The 24,844-nt window shown below is 40.3% G+C and overlaps 1 protein-coding gene across 1 annotated transcript; it reads left to right on the top strand.

Moving 5' to 3' along the window:
* Window positions 1–492: 492 nt before the first annotated feature.
* Window positions 493–9,895, top strand: ARPC3 (actin related protein 2/3 complex subunit 3). Its single transcript, XM_053902012.1, has 7 exons — window positions 493–623; window positions 2,769–2,868; window positions 5,743–5,819; window positions 7,630–7,698; window positions 8,543–8,669; window positions 9,015–9,109; window positions 9,586–9,895. The coding sequence occupies exons 1-7, from the start codon at window positions 618–620 to the stop codon at window positions 9,646–9,648; spliced, it is 537 nt and encodes a 178-aa protein (XP_053757987.1). The 5' UTR covers window positions 493–617; the 3' UTR covers window positions 9,649–9,895.
* The last annotated feature ends 14,949 nt before the right edge of the window (window positions 9,896–24,844 follow it).

The raw sequence follows: 24,844 nt of genomic DNA, 5'->3' as shown, positions 1-24,844 counted from the left end.
AATCTAACTGTGGCTAAAAGAAATAAGGATGACACAGCGGAGTGGATTGGGGTCGAACTTAAAATAGTGTGACCCTTGGGCTCGGTCCCTTGAGCATCCGACTTGGGCTCAGGTCATGATCTCGTGGGGTTCCTGAGTTCAAGCCCCCCATGGGGTTCGCTGCCGTCAGCACAGTCAATACAGATCCTCTGTACCACCCCCCCCCCCCCCCGCCCCTACGCCACTTGCGCTCTCTCTCAAAAATAAACATTAAAAAAATTAAAATAGTGTGATCTAGGGAACGCTTCACTGAAACGACCTTTGAGGAAAAGCAAAGTTTTTAGGGGATTGATCCTTAGGATTCTGTAACCCAAGACCCAGCTCCATTTCGCGCACACTTTACGCACATGCGCGGCATTCAGAGCCCCTGCCTAGTGCTCGGGTGCCCTCTGGTGTCCCTTCCTCCCTGCGGAGCCTCGGCCGCCTCAGCTGAGGGATAGCAAGACCGGAAGTGCCGCGTCCTCCCCTCACCCTCCCCTTCCGGCTCACTTCCGCCTACCCCGCCCGGGCCGCCGGACCGGAAGCGTAGCGCTCTAACCCCAACCTCCTGGTCTAGCTTGAAACCGGGTGCCGCCAAGATGCCGGTAAGGGGGCGAAGTCGCGGTGTGGAGAGATGGCGAGAACTGGGGAGAGCGGCGAGAAGTCGTGCGTGAGCTGAGAGAAGCGGGCCGAGGAGGGCAGAGAGGAAGCGGGCCCTGAGAAGGGGAGAGGCGAGGAGAGGGGGCCTGTCGCTGTAGGATTGGGTCGGCCAGCGGGGACGGGGCCGCGGCAGAGTGGGCCAGAGACCCCGAGCGTGTAGAGGAGGCTGCCCCGGCCCCTTTCGCCCCTTTCGTTCCAGTGCCGACCCCTTCTCTCGTTCTTCCTGTGTCCCCGGACTCCGGCAGGATCCCCAAAGCTTCACTAGAGCCGAGAAGCCAACGGCTGTGCTTTTTTTTTTTTTTTTTTTCTTTTTTTCTCCCCCAATTGTCAAGTCTAGGGTCTGGTTTCTCTTTTTCTACCCCCCACAGGCCCACTTCCTCTTCAGCCCCCGGGGGCGGATCACTCCCGCTGCTTGTCACTGTCATACCCCACTTCCCGGACTCCCCCTCTGTCGCTCCGGCCGTGGTGGCCACACTTGGCTGCTGGGTGTAGGGCCGCCAGAGCAGACGCTGGGTCGGCGCCTGGTTACCAGATGTTTCTATTTTCGTGTGCCTCGGGGTAGGAGTAAAATTGATAGGCTGGTTGTCCTTCATTGCTGACAGCCCGTCTTGTGGGGCAAATTTATCGCCATCATGGTCTCCATTTTGCGGGTGAGGAAAAGGAGGTTCAATAACGTGATTACTCACACAAAAAAATTACTGAGCATCTGCTGCTTGCCAAGCACTGTTAACAGCTGTAAATAAGGCCAACAAACCCCTACACTCGAGGTCACAGTCTAATGGGGAGACAGATAAACATGTAAATGTAAATAGAGAAGACGGTTTTAGTGACAAACGCGATGAAGGAAATCGATGGGTAACAAGACAGCTGGTGGAGGTGAGGGTGGAGGCTGCTTTAGATGAAGCATACCTGTGACAAAAAAGAGCCAGCCACAGTTACATTTTTAATGAATCTTGTAGCTACCATTTGATTCCTGATGTGTGCCAGGCAGGCCCTGAGCTACACACTGCACGTAAATTATCCCATTTAATCCTCACAGTAACCCATTGTTCCCATTTTGCAGACGAGGAAATTGAGGCTCAGAGAAGTTAAGTAACTTACCCAAGGTTGTGTACTGATGGTAAAGCTAGATTTTAAGCTAGGACTTTAAAGTCCTGTGCTCGTTCCTGGACTTCCCTGTCCCCCATTGGGCTGAAAGTTCTTCAAGGACAGAGATCACACTGGTCTTTCTTACCATTTTATCACCATGCCTTGCACATAGAAGGTGTTTGGTTATCATTCGGTGAATGAGTGAATATATGAATGGGGCCCTTCTTGAGTTACCGAAAGACAGACATCTTGTAAAAAGCAGAACTCGGAATCAGCGTACAAATTGCGTTCCTAAGTGTGGTTTCCCCTGCTTCTTTAACCCACACCTACCCGCTGAAGGCAGTAGATAACTCTTCATTTTATAAATTCGGAAATAGGCTAAGAGAAGAAAAGTGATGTCTTGGTCAAACACACAGCCAGGAAGTGGCAGAACTGAAAAGCCACTGCTTGGGTTCTGGTTTAACAATAGCTTGGGGAAGGGGGGGGCGTACCCCTGATTTTTTCGTGTTTGCCTATCTTTGTAGCATAAAGACTTCCACCGGTTACAAATGTGATGTCACTGAACATGAACTTGGAAGATGCCCAATAGCACACCATTACATAGTATTTATACTGCAAAGATAGAAAAGTTATAAATAACCTTAAGACCATAGACCATAGTGAAATAATTTTTAAAAATAGAAAGTAATGAATTTTGAGTACTTATTACCTTTGTTTTTACTATAACTTAGTTGCAAATTTATATAATTTTTAGTAACGGCTGTGTTTAACAACCAGCTTACTTCCAAATTTGTCAAAATTCCTCAAAATGTATAACATCCCGTTTTCATGAGCCAGTAAGAGCCAGCTCCAGACCATTGCTGCTGCCATCCCTTTTTCCCCCTCCCCTAGTTAGTCTTGGGTGGGTTATTCTTGTTTCCTCTGGAGAAATGTTGCTTGTCTGCCCCGCTGACATTTGCTCTCTTTCTGTTTCCGTATTCTTACCTGGCTTGCCACAACAGGCTTACCACTCTTCTCTCATGGACCCTGATACCAAACTCATTGGAAACATGGCACTGTTGCCTATCAGAAGTCAGTTCAAAGGACCCGCCCCTAGAGAGAGTAAGTCGAAACTTCTTTCCATTATTTTCAGATTTTAGTAGGAAACAACTAGCAATCCTCGGACGTTTTCAAGTCAGGCAAAGTCTTAGTTCGGTCCTCGGTCTCAGATTGCTCTTGTATTTTCTCTATGCTTGGTGGATATTGCATTCTAGGCCTTTCAAGATCAAGTGTATTATTGCTGCTGAGTTCTCCAGGATATTTTGTTGAGAGGGAAGAGGATGACAGTCATCCCACTGTCAGTTCTTACAAAGTGATTTAATGCTGATATTTCTGTAGAATGACATGTCCCCATCCTTCCTCTGTCTTAAGGCTGGGAGAAAAAAAAAAAAAAAAACAACGTTTTAACCCCTTCTCCCATTCAATCCTACTTCCTTTATTCATTCTTCAGTATCTTCATTTTCAGTAGTACTTCGATCTTAAATCTTACGTGCCCTCTATAACATTGCACATTCTTTCTCTTGTTTTTCTGAATTTTAGATCTTTGCTTTCTTTCTTGGTACTCACTTTCTCTTTTTTTGAACCATTTCTTACTGTTTAGAAAGCCCCATTCTTTTAGACTCTTCTGACACATTCTGAGATGTTCTGCCAACAGTGTGATTTGTATTGTATTAGACAGGGTTTCCCTGTACCCAGAAAGCATCTGCAGTGATTTCCATTTTGGGTTTCTAACACCATAGTTTTCACTGTCAATTTTGTACTGACCTGGTCTCCATTCCTCTGCCAGACTATTTGACTTGACCTCTTCTTAATTTTGTTTTCAACACCAGTGGAAAACTCAGTAAACTCAATAAATTTGGTGAGTTGCCATAGTTTTTACTTGATTCTGAGATGAAGAAAAAGGAACAGATGGGAAAAAATAAAAGACCAAAAAGAAGAAAAATAGCATAAAAGAAAAGAATTACAGTGCAAAGAAAGAATAAGAATCAATGTTGGCCCAGATTCCTTGACAAGCAGCCTTTTCAGATGGTTACAAAATACATGTAGCAGATTAGAAAATGTAATTGACCAGGGATGGAGTGTATCTAGTTACCACCTTTGCAACATTTCCTGGGCCCTTAAGGGAGAAGGGGGCCCCTAGAAACCAGATCTTTGTGACTTCTGTAAACAGGGATACTCTTCCTCAGGAGACAGGATTAGACCTGAATGAGAATTAGGAAGGAGTACAAGCCTGTGCTGTGAGCTAAATAATAGGTAGCATTAATCAAATTAATTTATTTATGGGGCACCTGGCTGGCTCAGATGGTTGAGCGACCAACTCTTGATTTCAGCTCAAGATCAGGTTGTGATCCCAGGTCATGGGATTGAGCCCCATGTCACGCTCTTCACCAAGGGTAGAGCCTACTTAAATTTAAGATCCTCTTTCTCTACCTCTGCTCCTCCCCTCCGCTTGTGCATGGCCTCCCCCAACCCCTCTTTCAGAACCAAAAAAATTTTTTTGACATTCAACAGATAGCTTTTGAACACTTTTTTGTGCCAGACATGCTTCTAAATCTTGTAACCCATTCCCCACCCCCCACAGTTTTACATTTAGAAGACCTAACTGGTTTTATAAACAATATTGAATCTTTTGAGGAAGTTTCCTTTTCTCTAGATAAGAAAATAGATTGGGAGAACACAGAGTCTAGAGTTAGAATTATGTTGAAATTTTTTAGCAGGGGAACAAGCAGCATTAAAGTCAGCTGAATCACACAGGATTCAACCTTCAGGATTACCTTGCATTTCTACTGTGTGAGAGGGATAGCAGTCATGGACAAGAAATATAAATAACTGTCTCTGGGAAAAAAAAAATAACAACAGTCTGTGCATTTCTGCAACCAGCTGCCGGATATCAAGACCCTGGGATTTTGACCTTCTTAAAATAAGAAAAGGAAAATAAAAAACTGCCAAAGAAATTGTATAAAGAGATCTGTCTTTGTCACAACAGTGTTTCTGGCTTTTCTCAGTCTCTAACCACCTAAAACAGCTTGTACAAGTATATATGAAGTCATCGTTTTCATAGAAAGATATATACATGAGCCCAGTGTGTTCCTAAATGACAATTGAGATTTTTTCCCCTGAAACTGCAGTATGTAAATTCAAATGAAATTACATTGAATAGTTTTTAGTTTTAAATAGCATTTTATCAAAGTTAGTCTGTGTCTCAGTCTATTTTTATAAACCCATTGAGAAAAACGTCTGGAATGATGTTCACCAAATGTTAATAGTAGTTATTTCCAGGGAGTGAGATTTAGGGTGACAGTAAAATATTTTTCTGTGCTGATTAATTTGTTTCTAATGAGTATATTTTTTATAAAAACAATAAAACTATAAGAATAAACCATGGGGATGCCTGGGTGGCTCAGTCGGTTAAGCATCCAGGTCTTGAGATCAAGCCCTAGGTCAGGCTCTGTGCTGACAGCAGAGGCTGCTTGAGATTCTCTCTCTCTCCCTCTCTCTCTCTGCCCCTCCCTCCCTCCCTCCCTCTCCCTCCCTCTCTCTCTGTTTTAAATAAACCTTTAAAAAATAGCAAGCTTTTTTAAAAAAATAATAAACCATGTACATACTGATTTTTCTAGAAATTGTTTCTAAAGACCTCATGTCTCAGCCTCATTTTATTCAACTCCATTTTTAAGTTTGTTTATTTGTTTTGAGAGAAAGGGAGAGAGAGAATATCCCAAGCAGGTTCCGTGCTGTCAGCACCAAGCCAGGTGCAAGGTTTAAACCCATGAAACATGAAATCATGACCTGAGTCAATGTCACATGCTTACCCGACAGAGCTACTCAGGCGCCCCTCGACACCAAGACTTTTGACCGTTGAACTGGGGTTTTTTTTCTAAGTGTTATTTTCGCATTTGGCTAATGTTCTCTGCCTTCTTCCCCTTGTGTCCTCCTTAGCAAAAGACACAGATATTGTGGATGAAGCCATCTATTACTTCAAGGCCAATGTTTTCTTCAAAAACTATGAGATTAAGGTAAAGTACAGAGCTTTTAATATTTAATTTGGTTTTCTGGTAGGGATAATAATCTACCTGGCAGTCAGGGTTCTGAGGAGTAAATAAAATTGAATGAGATTGTATGACTTTAAAAACCCAGAATAATGCCTAATATTAGACCCTATATCAACATTAGTTTCTCATTTTTCCTCCAAAGTCTGTACCATGTGTCAGCAAACTACAGCCTGAGGGCCAAATCTGGCCCCCTGCCTCTTTTTACAAATAAAGTTTTATTAGAACACAGCCACGTACATTTTTTAAGATACTGTCTATGGCTGCATTCACTCCACAGCAGCTGGGTTGCGCAGTTGTGACAAAGCCTGGCCTACAAAACCTAAAATATTTAATATCTGGTCCTTTACAGAGGAAGTCTGCCAACCCATCATCTGGACATTTTTATTTATTATCAGCATTAGTAAATCTCCTACTGTGTGCCAGTCCAAAACTAAAAAATCCTACATGATACGGTATTTTTATATACTTCTGTGTCCTGGACCTGAAATGGAGCAATAAAGAAACTTCACTGATCCTGGTCCTTCCCTTGACTACCCTTTTCTCCTTTCTGCTCTTAGTTCTTGTGAGGAACGGGGTCAATAGGAAGGTAGAAGGAAGGTGGCAGAAAAGGAGAGGGGGAGATGGAAACAAAATAAAAAAGAACTTTTCTGAGTTCCTTCTATGAGCAAGTTACAGGAATGTCAACAACTTTTATTGATAACATTCTAGAATATGGAACTTCAGCCTCTCCTTGCCAAACTTTGACCTTTTGGAATCAGGGTGTGAAAATCTTTGTAGACTCTTGGTCTAGAAATTGTAGTCTAACTGTCCTGTGATACTCTCAACGTATTCTGTATTTAATATACGGTCTAAGTGTTATGTTTGTAATAGGTGTAAATAAATGTAATTCTGCCACATTTCATTCTTCTGAGTCATATAATCTAAAAAAAAGGACATGTGTAATTTGGTTTTTTTTAGACTGTAGATCTGTGCCAGATTTAACCTGAAGTATGTGCCACATTTGCTCAACATCCAATCCTCACATTTTCCTTTTAATTAGATCAAGAGGTGGGCTCATGAAACTCTTTAAGAACAAGACACATGAAGGGGTGCCTGGGTGACTCAGTTGGTTAAGCGTCCAACTTCAGCTCAGGTCATGATCTCACAGTTCCGGAGTTCAAGTCCCCTGTCGGGCTCTCTGCTGACAGCCTGGAGCCTAGAGTCTGCTTCAGATTCTGTGTCTCCTTCTCTCCCTGCCCCTCCCCTGCTTGTGCTCTGTCTCTCTCACTTGCTCAAAAATAAACAAACATAAAAAAAAAAAAAAACAAGACACACATGAAATAGCTGTTCCTCCTTTAAAGTCATAAAGGCTTTTGTTCTCGGCAGAGACTCTGAAGTGAAAGAGCTTTAAAGATTAGCTGACCATATGGTGCACCTCAGGTTTTCCAGGCAGCTCTAGTAACTCTCCTTCCTACACGGAGGGAGGTGCTGTTGGCACAGCTTCCCGGGGACTGAGAGGCAAGGGGAATGCAGGGATGAGGGCAGCCAAGGTGAACAAAAACAGCCACACAGCGCAGGATGGCAACAGGCGGCTCCCTCCCTAGGAGCGGACACACCAGTGGCCCGAGAAGACTGCATTTGGAGAATGGCAACTTTTGGTGCTGTAGGAACTATACTTGCAGCTTTCAGTTGATGCTCAAAAGACAAAGCTTGAATTTTTATTGCACGTGATTGTTATGTTTTAATCAGGACTGTTTTTAACTTCTGTGTTCCCACCCCCGCCCCACCCCTGCAGAATGAAGCTGATAGAACCTTGATATATATAACTCTCTATATTTCTGAGTGTCTGAAGAAACTCCAAAAGGTAATTAAGCTTGGATGATTGTCTATCTGGAAAACACAGTACTAACACATGTTCACCTGCTTAGCCATCTGGACTTGTTGAGACTTTAAGGACAAGTAGTACTTTCTCTTAGAGCCCGGACCCAAGAGGAAAATCTGAATGTGGATTCTAAACCTATAATTTAGTTGACTAATGAGAAGATAAGGGTGTGGTGTTTTAAGGCATTGCGTGTATCTTCCCGAGACAGAAATCTTCCTTTTAAACTCTTGGCTCAGAGGTTGTTAACCTGGGGTCCAAGGATATAATTCAAGGGTTCATGAGCTTGAGAGGGAAAAAGATTACATCTTTCTTTTCACTAACTTGTAACTGAAATTTAGCATTTACTGTAATTATTAATGTAGGCAACAACCCACAGTAGCATAAGCTGTACCTGTGACTTTTTCTTCAGTAGAAATCACAACATTTTCCTATTATATTCAGAGTTGAAGATGTTTTGAAATTTTATTTTCACTCATTACTACTTCATATTTTAGTTATTAGGCCCCTGCCTGGATCTTGTCATGCAGTGCATTAATAAAGAAGTGCCTGTAGGAGTATGTCATAAATTTGGCTTTTTAATATTGTAATTATTGTGTTTGACTATAAATGATTTCTTTTGTAATTTTGTAGTTTTAGTCATTTAAAACATTATTCTGGGGAGGGGCCTAGGGGCTTCCCAGAATGCAGAAGGGCACCCAAAAACATTAGTAATCCCAGCCACATCTACTTAGACTAAAAAATTACAAATTGGATGTTATTATCCTTTTCTCTGTAAAATATGTGTGTGTGTATAATTTTTTTTCTTTTTCTTTTTTTTTTTTTTTAGTGCAATTCCAAAAGCCAAGGTGAGAAAGAAATGTATACCCTGGGAATCACTAATTTTCCCATTCCTGGAGAGCCTGGTTTTCCACTTAATGCAATTTATGCCAAACCTGCAAACAAACAGGAAGATGGTAAGAACAGGGTTTCCACCTCCCTCTCTATGGCACAAGATTTTCTCCATTTGATTATTTACCCCCTCCTTTCTTTGTCTTGATTGGTGTACAGGTTGAGAGTAGAATCATTAGCACAGATACTATCTTACCAGTAACTCTCACAAAAGATTCTTGGCAACAAATATAACATGTAGAGAATCCTTTGAACCAAAATAGTTATAAAACCACTGGACTGTCATTTCTATTTCATATCTTGTCTGAATGTGTAGAAATGTATTACCAAGGTCACTGTCCAGCAACCAGCACACATTGGGGATGCATTCTCAGGATTTTTCTTATTTTTCTCCTGGCTCCTTATTTTAGAGGTGATGAGGGCCTACTTACAGCAGCTGAGACAAGAGACTGGACTGAGACTTTGTGAGAAAGTTTTTGACCCTCAGAATGATAAACCTAGCAAGGTAAGACCCTCTTCTTTACCTACTTAGTTGATAGATAACCTTTTATCGTGCAGCTACTATTAAATAAACTAAGGTCTTCCCTTGCAAGAATATTTTAGTCTGTGCATTGCAGTGCTGCTTAACTTTGAGTATGTGCCTAGTACATAGTAGGGGTTCAGTGAGTCACAGTGAATAATGAATTGCATACAATAAACATTTTTGGTTGTATGTTCTTCTATTAGGGCATTGTAAACCCACAGGGCAGATTTTCTGTGTGAGATATCTTGAATGTATTACATTTTTTTGTCACCATAATTTTGACTGATTTGTGAGTCAAAAAAACCTTTTTTACATGTGTTTTCAAGAAGTTTATAACGTAAGAGATGTCAGGCCAAGATTACATTTTGTTATTACATAAATTAATATTCTGACCTTATCTTGAACTTGCATGGTGATTTGACACCCACTATCCATTCTGTTTTATCTCCTCTTGTTAGTGGTGGACTTGCTTTGTGAAGAGACAGTTCATGAACAAGAGTCTTTCAGGACCTGGACAGTAAAAGGAGCCTGGGCAGACACTTCCCACAGCCATGGGCAGCATTTTACAGCAAGATGTACACAGTTCTTTGCCTTTATTTGATAAAGTTTTATACGGAAGAGAGAAGAGAGCATGTCTTCACTTGAAGAGCTCTTTATCAAGAATTAGGGTGGTGGGGAGAAGAATGGGTTGTCGAAGGGTGATTTGAAATTTTCTGTGTTATTAAGCTGGTGCTTAATAAGAATAGGTAATAATAAAGAAATTTCTAACATTCCATGTCAAAACACTTTATTGCTTATCTTTGACATTCACTTAAAATTTTTTTGAGCTAATATTCACTCTTTTAAAGTGTACAATTCATGGCATGCCAGGGTGGCTCAGTCGGTTAAACGTCCAACTTCCACTCAGGTCATGATCTCATGGTTTGTGGGTTCAAGCCCCGCGTCAATCTCTGTGCTGACAGCTCTCTCTCTGCCCCTCCCCTGCTCATGCTCTCTTTCTCTCTCAAAAATAAATAAACATTAAAAAATAATAATTAAAAAATAATAATAAAGTGTACAATTCAGTGGTGGTCACCCCCCCAACCATTCTTTTCCTCTCCCCACCCCATCATTCCCTGGCAACCAGTGATGTACTTTCTGTCTATGGATTTGCCTTTTCTGGATATTTCACAACAAGGGATCATACAGCATGTGGCCTTTTGTGTCCTGGCTTCTTAGAATTGACATTTTCAAGGTTCATCCATGTTACAGTAACAGTACTCCATTCCTTTTTTCTTTTTCTTTATTGTGGTAAAACATATAACGTTACCATGTCAACCATTTTCTTTAAGTTTAGTTCTTTATTTTGAAAGAGAGCAAGTACAAGCAGGGGAGGAGAGGGAGAGAAGAGAGAATCCCAAGCAGGTGCCATGCTCCCAGCGCAGAGGCTGGCATGGGGCTCGATCCCATGAATCGTGAGATCATGACCTGAGCTGAAATCAAGAGTTAGACACTTAACTGACTGAGCCACCCAGGCGCCCCATTTCAACCATTTTTAAGTGTGTAGCTCACTGGCATTGATTACATTCACAATACTTGCAACCATCACCACTGTTTATTTCCAAAACTTTCTCGGTACTCCAAACAGCAACACTTAAAACCACCAGTGACTGTAATATCCAGCTCCTGATAATCTCTAATCTACTCTCAATCTCTGAATTTGCCTATCCTGGCATCTCATATAAGAGGGATCAAACAATATTTGTCCTTTTGTATCTGGCTTCTTTTACTTAGCATAATGTCTTCAAGATTCATCTATATTTTAACCTATATCAATACTTCATTCCTTTTTATGGCTGAATAATACTCCACTGTATGTCCATCGTGTGTGTGTGTGTGTGCATGTGTGCGCGCGTGTGCGCGCGTGCGCGTGTGTATATCCCATTTTGTTTTTCCATGCATCAGTTTATGGACATCTGGGTTGTTTCCACTTATGGGCTGTTAGGAACAATGTTGCCAGGGACATTCCTGTACAAATTTTTGTGTGGATATATGTTTCCATTTCTCTTGGTTATATACCTACCAGTGGGATTACTGAATCACACTATGTTTAGCTTTCTGAAGAACTGGGAGACTTTTTCCACAGTGGCTGCACCAGTTTACATTTCCAATAGCAAGGAGTAAGAGTTCTAATTTCTCTATGTCCTCTCCAACACTTGTGCCTTATTTATAACTATCCGGATAGGCATGAAAGCAGTATCTCATAAAACTGTACTGTTTTATCTCATTGTGGTTTCGGTATGTATTTCTCTAATAACTAATGATGTTGAGCATCTTTTCATGTAGATATTGGCCATTTGTATATCTTCTTTGGAGAAATGCTTATTCAAATTCTTTGCCCCGTTTTTACTTTTTTTTTTTAATCTTTTAGTTGTTGAGTTGCAGGAGTTCTTTATATTCTGAATTCTAGACCCTTATCACATATACAATTTGTGGAAACTTGCTCCTATGTCTATAGTCTTTTTTTTTTTTTTTTCCTTTGGTGGCTTGTGCTTTTGGTGTCATATCTAAAAAACTATTGTAGGGGCGCCTGGGTGGCTCAGTTGGTTAAGCGTCCGGCTCAGGTCATGATCTTGTGGTTTGTGGGTTCAAGCCCCCGGTCGGGCTCTGTGCTGACAGCTCAGAGCCTGGAGCCTGCTTTAGATTCTCTCTCTCTCTCTCTCTCTCTCTCTCTCTCTCTCTCTCTCCCCTCTCCCTCCCCCTCTCTCCTCCTTCCCCTCCCTAGATTGTGCTCTCTCTGTCTCTCTCTCTCTCTCAAAAATAAACATTAAAAAAATGTTTTTTATTAAAAAATTATTGTATATTCCAAAACATCATTTCACACCTAAGTAATGATTTCCTAAGTGTTTTATACCTTTAGCTCTTACATTTGGGTTTCTGATCCTTTTTGAGTTTCCTTTTATATATGATGTAAGGTAGAGGCCCAGCTTTATTCTTTGGGACATGGCTATTTGTTACAGTACATTTGTGGAAAAGGCTATCCTTTTCCTTTTGAATTGGCTCTCTTGTCAAAAATGACCATAAATGTATGGGTTTATTTCTGGATTCTATTGTCTATCCTTATGTGACATTCACTTTTCTATTTGGCCAATTTTTTAGCATTTAAGAGGTTTTCATTATTTGGCTGATAAAAGTAGCCATCATGAGTTATTACAAATACTTATGGGACCATGTATTTCCTGGTATGTTAAAGTTATAAGTTAGATGATTCAGAAAAGGCCTTGAGTCCTTTGGACATAAAGTTATTGCACTGCCAGCTCTATCGAGCCCATATGTGTTTGGCTTTTATTTTAAGAGGCAGTTGTTTCTGTATCTACGTTGGGATTGTATTTGGCCACGAGCCCAGAAAACCCAATTTACAGTGCCTTGGGTGGTGGTGGGGGTCTTGTTTTTTCTTTTGAATCTAGAAGTAGTCCCTGAATGGGGCAGCCATTTAAAGAGGTCATTGGAGATCCAGGCTCCTCCAGTTTTCTTGGTCTACGTTTCTTTACGTGCCACATGTAGAGCACCTCTAGGTGCTCCTGCATCTCTGGGCTTAAGAAGAAGTGGGGACAGCATGAGAGCATACCAGCTGAGTGCCACCTTGAATATCCTTCCCAGAAATCCTGCCTGGAGACTTGTACTATATCTCCTTCATGCGTAGCTACAAGGGAGTCTGGAAAGAGGAAAATTTTAGCTGAGCGTGTTGCTACCCTGGTTATTTGTGTTGTGCTATTAAGGACAGAGGGAAAGCTACATAGAAGCAGAACTAAGTTTAAAATTGTATTAAAACTGGAGCTTTATGGTGTTACTTGATCAACTAGAGAAGAGTTGACCCCAAACATGAGTTTAAACTGCTTGGGTCCACTTGTATGCAGATTTTTTTTACAAGAATGTACTGTAAATGTTACTTTCCTTATGGTTTTCTTTAGCTTTATATAAGAATACTGTATAAAATATTTATGCAGAATACATGTCAATTGACTATTTATGGTATCGATGAGGCTTCCAGTCAACAGTAGGCTATTAATAGTTAAGTTTTTCAGAAGTCAAAAGTTAATATACAGATTTTCAACTTGGGCGGGGGAAGGTCAGTGCCCCTAACTCCCACATTGTTATGGGTTATATATAATTGTAATGTATGAGTTACAAAAGCCAAAAGAGGGTTTCTAAAATCAAATTCTGGGTGTTTGGGTTGGAATTTCTGTAAGGAACTCAGAGACATGTCAGAAAGAGAGAGGGAGGGAGGTAAGGGGAAGAAAGAAAGAGAAAAAAAAAATGCCACAGTGATCCATATCAAGATTAAAGGGTTGTTTATAACAGATGAGGGTTTTTTGATTTGTTTTTTAAATTATGGAACTTTTGTACTAGCAACAAATCACTATGGTGCCTGTTCTGTAAGTGTCAGCAGGGGGATCAGAGACAAGAAGAACTAAAACTTGGCTTCTAAAACCTTTCCATTGGTGCTATATTATAGGAGTTTGGTTTTGTTTTTTTTAATGTATCTAAGAGAACAGTTTCCAAAGAATCCAAAATAAATTATACATGAAGTGTAGCACAGTAGATTTTAAGATACAGCTTTCATCAAAATGTAATGCCAACATTAAAAGAAGATTGTTACAAGGTGTACATGCTCTTTAGGGAAGGTAATTTTGTAATAATTATATTTTCTTTTGTTTTCTTTTTAAAATTGTATCAGAGTTTTAAATGTTCATTCTTCTTGATCCAGCAACTCAACTTCAAGCATTGTTGAATGCCGAAACACACACACACACCTGGAAATAATTCAGTTGTCTTATAATAGAGAATTGGATAACATATGGTACCTGCAGAAAATGAAATATGCAGTCATTAAAAATAACAAAGGACTCAGTCTATCCCATCATGGGACTATACCTCAGTATAAAAAACCAAAACAAAAAAAGGACAGTATTGTAATGTGATTCCATCCTCATTGATTTAATCATACACACTCCAGGAAAAACTATGGGAGTACACACACCAAACTGTTAACAATGATTACCGCGGAGTAGAAACAAAATTACAAAGATGTGTCCCTTCTAAGTGATGCATACTATAATTCAGTCATATATACGGTACCTTAAGGGAGAAAACGCCTTTTTAAAAAAAGATATGTAGGGGCACCTGGCTGGCTCAGTCAGTAAAGCATGCGACTTTGACCTCGGGATTATAGGTGCAAGCCCCAAGTTGGGCATAGAAATTGCTTAAAAATAAAATCTTTTTTTAAGTAATAAAAAAATATTGGTAGAGGACCAAATACTAGAAAAAATTAACATTAGCCAAAAACGAGGAAAGGACAACAATCACCTTGTTTTTTTCTTAAGCATCCTGTTTACACTTATCATTTTTAATATGCCACTAATTGCCATCATATGTGTAGGAAGATTGCAGTACATGGAAATACTCAAACAAGATTTATGAGAATTATTTTGCATTTTCCTTTTCTCCAAAATTATGAGTACTGAAAACCTTAACGAGTTCAGAGCCTTGTCCAAAAGGGACGTGATACGACTATACCAAAAGCCATTTGGTTTGTTTCTCCCTTCATTTTGTTTATAGAAATTTGGAAGAACATTCCATTAGGAAAGTATAATGTTAGGACTACATCTGTTCTGTGTTGATGTTGAGATAAATCATCAGTCATGGTTTTCTTCTTTGCTTTTACACCACAGCTCCAATTTACAGGTGATTTGGCAATATGCTAAACACTTCACATTTTAAAATTCTCTTTAACCCTTGCAAGAACTGTTGTGGCAGATACAAGTATTTTCCCCTTTTCCAGGTGAAGAAGCTGAAATGTACAGAAATTAAGTAACTTGACCAAACACACACCTGGAAGTTGGCAGAAATGGTGATTAAGCCTGAGTCTTGGGGCACTTTGGGTGGCTCAGTAGGTTGGGTGTCCGACTTCAGCTCAGGTCATGATCTCACGGTTCGTGAGTTTGAGCCCTGCATTGGGCTCTCTGCTGTCAGCACAGAGCCTGCCTTGGATCATCTGTTCCCCTCTCTTTCTCTGCCCCTCCCTTACTTGTACGCTCTCTCGCACTCTCTCTCAAAAATAAACATTAAAAAAAAAAAAAAAAAAAAACAACCTGAGTCTTTTTGAATCCAAGGCTGTCCCTCCTGGCCATTATAAGAAGTTTGCTGCATTTGGGCAACAAGATTGGGAGATTGCTGTATTCATTCCGCTGTGCCAGCTACTGAAAGGATGTACAGGAAATGTAAATATGAACTCTCCTCTCCAAGATTTAACTATGTCACGAGAAACGTGTGCAACAAGATAGAACCAAGAAACCCTGAGAGATTGGCATTACTGCCCAGTGCTATAGGAGCTCAGAGACTGTTATAGCTAAGATCAGTTTAGTGTAGATGGCATTTAACTGACTTTAGAACAAGTGAGCCAGAGTGAGCAGGCTTGATGAGAAAAGGGTATTGAGCCAGCTATGTGGTATGACCGAGCCTGCCGTGAAGGAAATCTTAGGGCAAAGAACATGATAGGGAAGAAGGTGCCATAGCAGGAGGTGTGTCGCACATTTTTTGAGAACCAGGGTCAAGCTTAGAACTTTCAACTTTATTCTATTAGCAAGACAGCAGGACAGATTTTCCACACCAGGGCACCATTTTGCTTTTATCTATCACTGTGAGAACTATTTGCCTGAGCAACTATCATTTTTCCTGCTCTTTTTTTCTTTCCAAGCCATTCCATAGTTTCTGCACTTAACTCTCAAGTGCTGTTTTAAACAGTTTTATTGAAACACAATTTAAATTTTATATAATTCACCCATTTAGAGTATACAATTCAATGTTTTTTAGCATATTATTGATTTTTACATGTAACATAAAATCTTCCTTTTTAGCCATTTTAAGTATGTAATTTGGTGGCATTAATTATACTAATAATGTGCAACCATCACCACTATCTATTTCCAAAACTTTCTTATCCCCCCAAACAGAAACTCTGTACCCATTAAAGAACTCCCCATGCCCCTTCATCTTAACCCCTGGTAACCTCCAATCTGCTTTTCTGTCTCTGGATTTGCTTATCCTAGATATTTCATATAAGGTGAATCATACAATACTTGTCCCTTTGTCACTAGCTTCTTAGCTTGATGTTTTAGGGGTTCATCTATATTGTAATACTTATCAGAACCCAGTCCTTTTTTATGGCTGAATAATAATCCATTGAATAGATGGACCACATTTTTTTTTAATCCATTCATCTGTTGGTGGGTTGTCTCTACCTTTTCACCATTATGAATAATGCTGTAATGAACATTGGTGTATATGTTCAAGTTCTTGTTTCTCAGGGTGTTTTAAAACACAAATCACTCATTTGCCATTTCATCACAGGTCCTCTTAAGATTTCTCTCTAGGGGCGCCTGGGTGGCTCAGTCTGTTAAGCATCCAACTCTTTCAGCTCAGTTCATGATCTTACGGTTCATGGGATTGAGGCCCATATAGGGTTCTGTGCTGACAACAGGGAGACTGCTTGGGATTCTCTCTCTCCCTGTCTCTCTGCCCCTCCCCTTCTCGTGCTCGTCTCTCTCAAAATAAATAAACTTAAAAAAAAAAGACTTTTACACATAGACTAATGGCCAACTAATCTTTGACAAAGCAGGAAAGAGTATCCAATGGAAAAAAAAAAAGTCTCTTTAGCAAATGGTGCTAGGAGAACTGGACAGCAACATGCAGAAGAATGAAACTGGACTGGACCACTTTCTTACCCCAAACACAAAAATAAACTCAAAATGGATGAACCTAAATGTGAGATAGGAAACTATCAAAACCCTGCAGGAGAAAACAGGCAACAACCTCTTTGACCTCGGCCACAGCAACGTCTTCTTGACACGTCTCCAAAGACAAGGGAAATAAAAGCAAAAATGAACTATTAGGACCTCATCAAGATAAAAAGCTTCTACACTGCAAAGGAAACAATCAACAAAACTAAAAGGCAACCAACAGAATGGGAAAAGACATTTGAAAATGACATATCGGATAAAAGGTTAGCATCCAAAATCTATAAAGAACTTGCCAAACTCAACACCCAAAAAACAAAAAATCCAGTGAAGAAATGGGCAGAAGACATGAATAGACAATTTTCCAAAGAAGACATCCAGATGGCTAACAGACACTTGAAAAGATGCTCAACATCACTCATCATCAGGGAAATACCAATCAAAACCACAATGAGATACCACCTCACACCGGTCAGAGTGGCTGAAATTAACAACTCAGGAAACAACAGATGCTGGCGAGGATGTGAGAAATGGGAACTCTCTTGTACTGTTGGTGGGAATGCAAACTGGTGCAGCTTCTCTGGAAAACAGTGTGGAGATTCTTCAAAAAATTAAAAATAGAACTACCCTACAACCCAGCAATTGCACTACTAGGAATTTATCCAAAGGATAGAGGAGTGCTGATTCATAGGGGCACATGAACCCCAATGTTTATAGCAGCACTTTCAACAATAGCCAAATTATGGGAAGAGCCTAAATGTACACCAACTGATGAATGGATAAAGAAGATGTGGTTTATATATACAATGGAATACCACTTGGCAGTGAGAAAGAATGAAATCCTGCCATTTGCAGCAATGTGGATGGAACTGGAGGGTATTATGCTAAGTGAAATAAGTCAGTCAGAGGAAGACAGATCATATGTTTTCACTCATATGTGGATCTTGAGAAACTTAACAGAGGCCATGGGGGAAGGGAAGGGGAAAAAAACAGTTACAAACAGAGAGGGAGAGAGACAAACCATAAGAGACTCTTAAATACAGAGAACAAACTGAGGGTTGATGAGGGGGTGGGGAAGAGGGGAAAATGGGTGATGGGCATTGAGGAGGGCACTTGTTGGGATGAGCACTGGGTGTTGTACGTAAACCATGAACCACGGGAATCTACCCCAAAAACCAAGAGCACGCCTTACACACTGTATGTTAGCCAACTTGACAATAAATTACATTTTAAAAAACATGCAACTTTAAGTTGTAACTATCATGCTATGAAATAAAATATAAAGAAAACATTTTTAAGAAAAGACCTCCCTCCAAATCATTATCTGGCTGTCTTATATTGCTATTGAAGTTTTTTTACACCGCCATGGGCCATGCCTATCAGCACTGTGCCCCAATGCCTACCGAATTAAGGTGCATGCAGTAAGCACTCAAATATACACTGAATGAATGAAGCTTTTTGAGGGCCAAGACAGACGGCTTCTCACCCAGTAAATACATAGTAAATATTCATTGAATTATTACATTTAAATTTTCAAGCAGAGTAGTGAGAGGAAAAAATCAGGATTCTTATAGGATTGGGCAAGAGGGTAAAATGAGGATTTTTATAAGATTGAGTTATTTACATCCTTGTACTAGGTGGATTGGAATGTAGAGAGATGGGAGAAAGATATATCAGGGAGTAAGAAGCCTTATTAGCGGTCCCGATGTAAGGGCTTAGTGGGTGTTACTGAGAATGTCAGAGTAAGGGGAAATTTGAGGGACATTCTAAAAGAAGGTTCTGTTTTTTAAGGTTCTATTGTTTGTCTGTGTTTGTTTTTGTTTTGTTTTTTTGAGAAAGCACACGAGCAGGGGAGGGGACGGAAAACCTGAAGAAAGCTCTGCATTGACAGCAGGGAAATCGATGCAAGGCTCAGACTCACAAATCATGAGATCCTGACCTGAGCCGAACTTGACCCACTGAGCCACCCAAACACCCCAAAAGAGGATTCTCCTACATTGGGTTTAGCAGCTGAAGGATGGGTTGAGGTTTTGAGTCTAGTTGACTTGAAACATTAGCAGTGCCTTTGATAGAAATAGGTTGGGTGACAATATAATTTGTCATCCAAATTCTTGAGTGTAAAAGAGCATGCAATAGTTAATTCTGTTGGGTCAGTAGGCATAAACTGGTATTGTCCCGAGGAAACTTCTGGAAGTAAGGAGTTGGGCCTGGAGTCCTTTGGAAGGGAAGTGGGAGAGGAGTTTAATGTTGAGCACACTGAGCTTTTGAGGCGGCTGCTGATGGCCTCAGTGAAATCCAGCAGCAAACGCAAATATGTGTGAAAGATCAGGAATAGAAATAAAGACTTCTAGTGGAATTAGGAAATAGAATTCGATCTCTGAGACAAATCAGCAGTTACAAATCAGGAAGAAGGAAGGAATTAGCAAAGAATCAGTCTAAGGTTAGTCAGAATAAGTGGTTTGATCAGTAAAACATGGTAGTCATAGGAATTTTTTGGAGGGGTTGTTAATATGATTAAAATCATCAGAAAACTTTATTTTATGGCAGTTGAACACTGACTTGGGCAAGCCCTCTTGAGTTTGCATTTGTATTTGAATGAGTTAGCTGTTCTAGTTTACTGTCTGCCCATTTTATAAATAAATAAAATGGATGTCTTAGCACCCAAAAATATTCCCTTGCCAGCCACTTTTACTGAAAAGGAAGAAAATCAGTTAGAAAGATGGCCATATGTATTCCCTCCAAATTCTCTAACCTGAAGTTACTTTTCCACTTGAAAGGAGGCTGTCACTGCCAGGAGACACTTAAGAGATGTTAAGTAATGTTTCCCTTACAGCAATTTACAAGCGTTGTGTTTTTCGCCTTGTACAAAAGGCAGATCTAAGAAAAATGTCTAATGCAGCTGGGAAACATTTCAATTCTTAGGAGGCTGCTGAACACTTAGAAATGAACTTAAGTGGAACAGAACATTTACATTTATAAATTGTCCCTCCAATGTATCTGATTCAGCACTCCATGTTATGCATGGTATTCACATCATTCAAAAGTGGCTAAGTGGCTTACCTGAAAGTTCAGGGCCATCTGTGTATCTGCTTCCATCAATTACCATCCCAGAGCCTCAGTTTCCTTACTGATAAAATGGAGATTAAAGGTGAGATGACCTCTAAAGTCCCCTCTAGTTCCAAAATTATCATTTTAGAAGATGATTCCATGAGAAGGAGGAGGACTTGTCTTGGGTATCTCTCTCGAGTGTCCCAAGTTAGTTTTAATGGGATACATTCCTTTAAACAATATTACAAGCAGTATGATCTGACTTACATTAGGTTAATGGAAATTGACCATGAATTTATTTTACTTTGGGTTATTTAATTTTAAAAAGGATAAGGGAGCGCCTGGGTGGCTAAGTTGGTTAAATGTCCCACTTCAGCTGAGGTCAGGATCAGCTGTCAGCACAGAGCCCACTTCGGCTCCTCTGTGCCCCCCTCCCTCTACCCCTTCCCAGCTCTCTCTTTCTCTCAAAAATAAATAAACATTAAAAAAAAAAAAAAGGATTGTAGGGGCGCCTGGGTGGCTCAGTCAGTTAAGCAACCAACTCTTAATTTCAGAAGCTCAGGTTATGATCTTACAGTTTGTGAGATTGAGCCCTGCATTGGGCTCTGTGCTGACAGCATGGAGCCTGCTTGGAATTTTCTCTCCCTCTCTGCCCCTCCCCAGCTCACACACTCTTTCTCAAAATAAATAAACATTAATAAATAAATAAATAAAAAGGATTGTACAAAATTTCCAAAAGAGCACTTTCCTTTATCTCTCCTTTTCTCATAAAGTTTTCACTTTATGATTCTTTCTGTGGGTTTTTCAACTGCACAGATGTGTTTTGGCATGATTTCTTTATAGAAATTATCAACTTTTCTCCTGCCATTTAGCCGGTGATATGTTCTCCTTCATTCCTATCAATGTATAAACATGTTCTCTTTCTTAAAATCCTCTCTTTCTTTTACTTTCCCCATCTGCTACCACCTATTTCCTCCTTCCCTTTCTGTTTAGACTTGATATTTAAATGTATACATTTAAATTTCTGCTCCATTTTATTGTGGGAGTCTGTCCTGTGCATTTCAGGATGTTTAGCAACATTCCTGATTTCTACCCCCAGATGCCAGTTATACCCTGCTCCCCCCCCCCCCCCCGCAACAGGTCTGTAGATATTACCAAATGTTCCCATCCTCTCTTGACCACTACCCTACCGAAACATTCTTGTCAAGGTCCTCAGTGACCTCCATGCTGTTAATCTGATGGCCATTTCTCATCCCTTTTGACCTCTTACCGGCACTCTATGTTCCAGAGCACCACTCTCTTACTTTTCTTTCCACCTCACTTCCTATTCCTTCTCAGTCCCTTTTACTGGTTTTTCCTCTTCTCTCTGACCACTTGATGGTAGGATGCCCAGGGGTAACTGTGTGCTGAAGCCAGTTACCTTTTAAGAAATTGTTATGTTTGGAGCACCTGGGTGGCTCAGTTGGTTGGGTGTTGAGCTCTTGATTTAATGGCTCGGGTCATGATCTTGTGGTTCGTGGGATCGAGCCCCACACACCAGGCTCTGCACCGACAGCTTGGAATTCTCTCTCTCTCTCCCTTTCTCTCTCTCTCTCTGCCTCTCTGTTTCTCTCTCTCTCAAAATAAATAATAAAAAAAGAAATTGTTATGTTTAAGAAATTGTGCCAGATTATTAGACCATTGGCACCTTACAATTGTCCATGGTAAAATATTTACACCATGAAAACTGGCAAAAGATACAAGTCATGGCTTCCACCTCACCAGTTAAACATTTACCTGTTTATCAGCTGCCCAGTCCTCAAAGCTCTTTTTTTTTTTTTCAACGTTTTTAATTTATTTTTGGGACAGAGAGAGACAGAGCATGAACGGGAGACAGACAGAGAGAGAGGGAGACACAGAATCGGAAACAGGCTCCAGGCTCCGAGCCATCAGCCCAGAGCCCGACTTGGGGCTCGAACTCACGGACCGTGAGATCGTGACCTGAGCTGAAGTCGGACGCTTAACCGACTGAGCCACCCAGGCGCCCCTCAAACCTCTTTTCTAAGTACACACATCCACTTGGTGATCTTATCCAGTCTCGTGGGTTTAAAGACAATCTTCATTCTTCATGAAATAAAATGTAAGGGGTAAAAAAAAAAAAAAAACAAAGAGAGGAAGAACTTATACAATTTAAGAGACATTTCAACCAACTGCAAGAATCGATCTTTCTTAGATCCAGGTTGGAACAAGCCAACAGTAAAACAAACATAAATGGAGACAGAGATTACGTAATCTTTTCTGTCTGACTTCCTTCATCTAGTATGATTTTATTTTTAGCCTAAGATTCTTGAGATTCACTTATGTTATTACTAGTAGTTTGTTCTTTTCATTTTTTATTTCTTGCTGAATAGGATCACGCTGTAGGGATACACCACCTTTAGTTTATTTATTTATTTATTTTTTTAATTTTTTTTTTTAAAGATTTTTTCTTTCTTTCTTTATTTTATTTATTTATTTATTATTTTTTTTAACGTTTATTTATTTTTGAGACAGAGAGAGACAGAGCATGAACGGGGGAGGGGCAGAGAGAGAGGGAGACACAGAACTGGAAGCAGGCTCCAGGCTCTGAGCCATCAGCCCAGAGCCCGACGCGGGGCTCGAACTCACGGACCGTGAGATCGTGACCTGAGCTGAAGTCGGACGCTCAACCGACTGAGCCACCCAGGCGCCCCCACCTTTAGTTTATATAGTCATCACTTGGTGGACATTTTAACTTTCTCCATTTTTTGAAATTATTAGATGTGGTGTTAATTATGAAATATTTTAAACGTAGAAAAAAGTATAACATCAAGCATTTATATAGTGTTACTCTGTGCTAGCCATTGGTCTAAGTGTGTTAGATACAGTGGCGTGTCTAGCATGTATCACGTCCAGAACAGGTCAATTTTTACACCCCCTCCTCGTCTTTCTTTTTTGTTTGGTAAACTGTTATTTAGAGCAGTTTTAGGCTCAGAGTAAAATTGAGGGTATACAGACAGCTCCCATATACCCCCTGCTCCCCCACATGCACAGCCCTCCACACTTTCAACATCTGACACCAATAGAGTACATTTGTTACAAACTGATGTACCTACATTGACACATCATTATCACCCAAAGTCCACAGATTACGGTTAGGTTTCTTTGACTGTTGTACATTCTATGAATTTTGAGAAATGTATCTGCCATTACAGTATCATATAGAGGTTTCACTACCTTAAAAATCCCCTGTGCTCCACCTATTCCTCCCACCCCCATCCCCACCCCTGGCAGCCAATGATTTTTTTACTGTCTCCAGTCTCATCTTTTTCAGAATGTCATGCATAGTATGTAGCCTTTTCAGATTGGCTTCTTCCTTCTTTTTTTTAATGTTTATTTATTTTTGAGAGAGAGAGAGTGCAAGCAGGGGAGGGGCAAAGAGAGAGGGGACAGAGGATCCAAAGGGGGCTCTGTGTCTGTGCTGACAGCAGACAGCCTGATAACGGGGCTTGGACTCACAAACTGTGAGATCATGACCTAAGCCGAAGTCAACATGTAACCCACTGAGCCACCCAGGTGCTTCCTTCAGATTGGCTTCTTTCACTTGATAGTATGGCTTTCTATTTCCTTCATGTCTTTTCATGGCTGTGCTCCAGCAATTGACAAATAGTTTATACTGCTCATGGAACACGAATATCCAAAGATGGTCAGTTTGAGTGTGTGTTTTTGTTTGTTTTTGAGAGAAAGGGAGAGAGAGAATCTTAAGCAGGCTCCACACCCAGCTCAGAGTCCCACGTGGGGCTTAATCTCACGACCGTGAGATCATGACCTGAGCTGAAATCAAGACTTAACTGAGCCACCCAAGTGCCCCCAAAGATGTTGTTTTGACAGTCATTGACAAATGCAGAAACTGTATCATTCATTTCTTTGTTAATCCAATACGTAGGATAAAAGTTCTCTTAGGATAAATGTTCTCATAGGATAAAATGTTCTCGTAGGATAAAATGTATTTTAACATTTCTATAGAGGCACCTGGGTGGCTCACTTGGTTAAGCATCCAACTTTGGTTCAGGTCATGATCTTGAGGTTTATGAGTTTGAGCCCCACATCAGGCTCTGTGCTGACAGCTCAGAGCCTGGAGCCTGCTTCAGATTGTGTGTCTCCCTCTCTCTCTGCCCTTCCCCCACTTGTGCTCTGTCTTTCTTTCTCAAAAATAAACATTAAAAATTTTTAAAAATACATTTATGTAATTAAAAAGTATTAATCTCTTACCCTTTGTACTATAATACTGGTTTTATTTTTCATTAAACATTTTACTGGCATCTTTATTATCTTTTTCTTTTCTTTAAAAAATTTAAAAAAATGTAAATCCAAGTTAGTTAATATATAGTATAATAATGGTTTCAGGGATAGAATTTAGTGATCCATCACTTACATATAACAGCCAGTGCTCATCCCAACAAGTGCCCTCCTTAATGCCTATTGCCCATTTAGCCCATGCTCCCACCCAACACCCCACCAGCAACCCTCAGTTTGTTCTCTGTATTTAAGAGTCTCTTTATAGTTTGTCTCCCTCTCTGTTTTTATATTATTTTTGCTTCCCTTCCCCTATGTTCATCTGTTTTGTTTCTTAAATTCCACATATGAGTGAAATCATACATTTGTCTCTCTCAGACTGACTTGTTTTGCTTGGCATAGTACACTCTAGTTCCATCCACATTGTTGCAAATGGTAAGATTTCATTCTTTTTGACTGCCAAGTAATACTCCGTATATTATGGAGTATATATATATATATATATACACACATGTGTGTGTGTGTACACACACACACACACCCCACATCTTCTTTATCCATTATCAGTCGATGGACATTTGGGGCTCTTTCCATACTTTGG

The sequence above is a fragment of the Panthera pardus genome, unplaced genomic scaffold (assembly GCF_024362965.1).
Source record: "Panthera pardus isolate Hobbes unplaced genomic scaffold, ASM2436296v1 HiC_scaffold_15, whole genome shotgun sequence".
In the NCBI taxonomy this organism is placed as follows: domain Eukaryota; kingdom Metazoa; phylum Chordata; class Mammalia; order Carnivora; family Felidae; genus Panthera; species Panthera pardus.
Note: the sequence above shows the minus strand (reverse complement) of the source record. Positions and strands in the feature narration are given on the sequence as shown.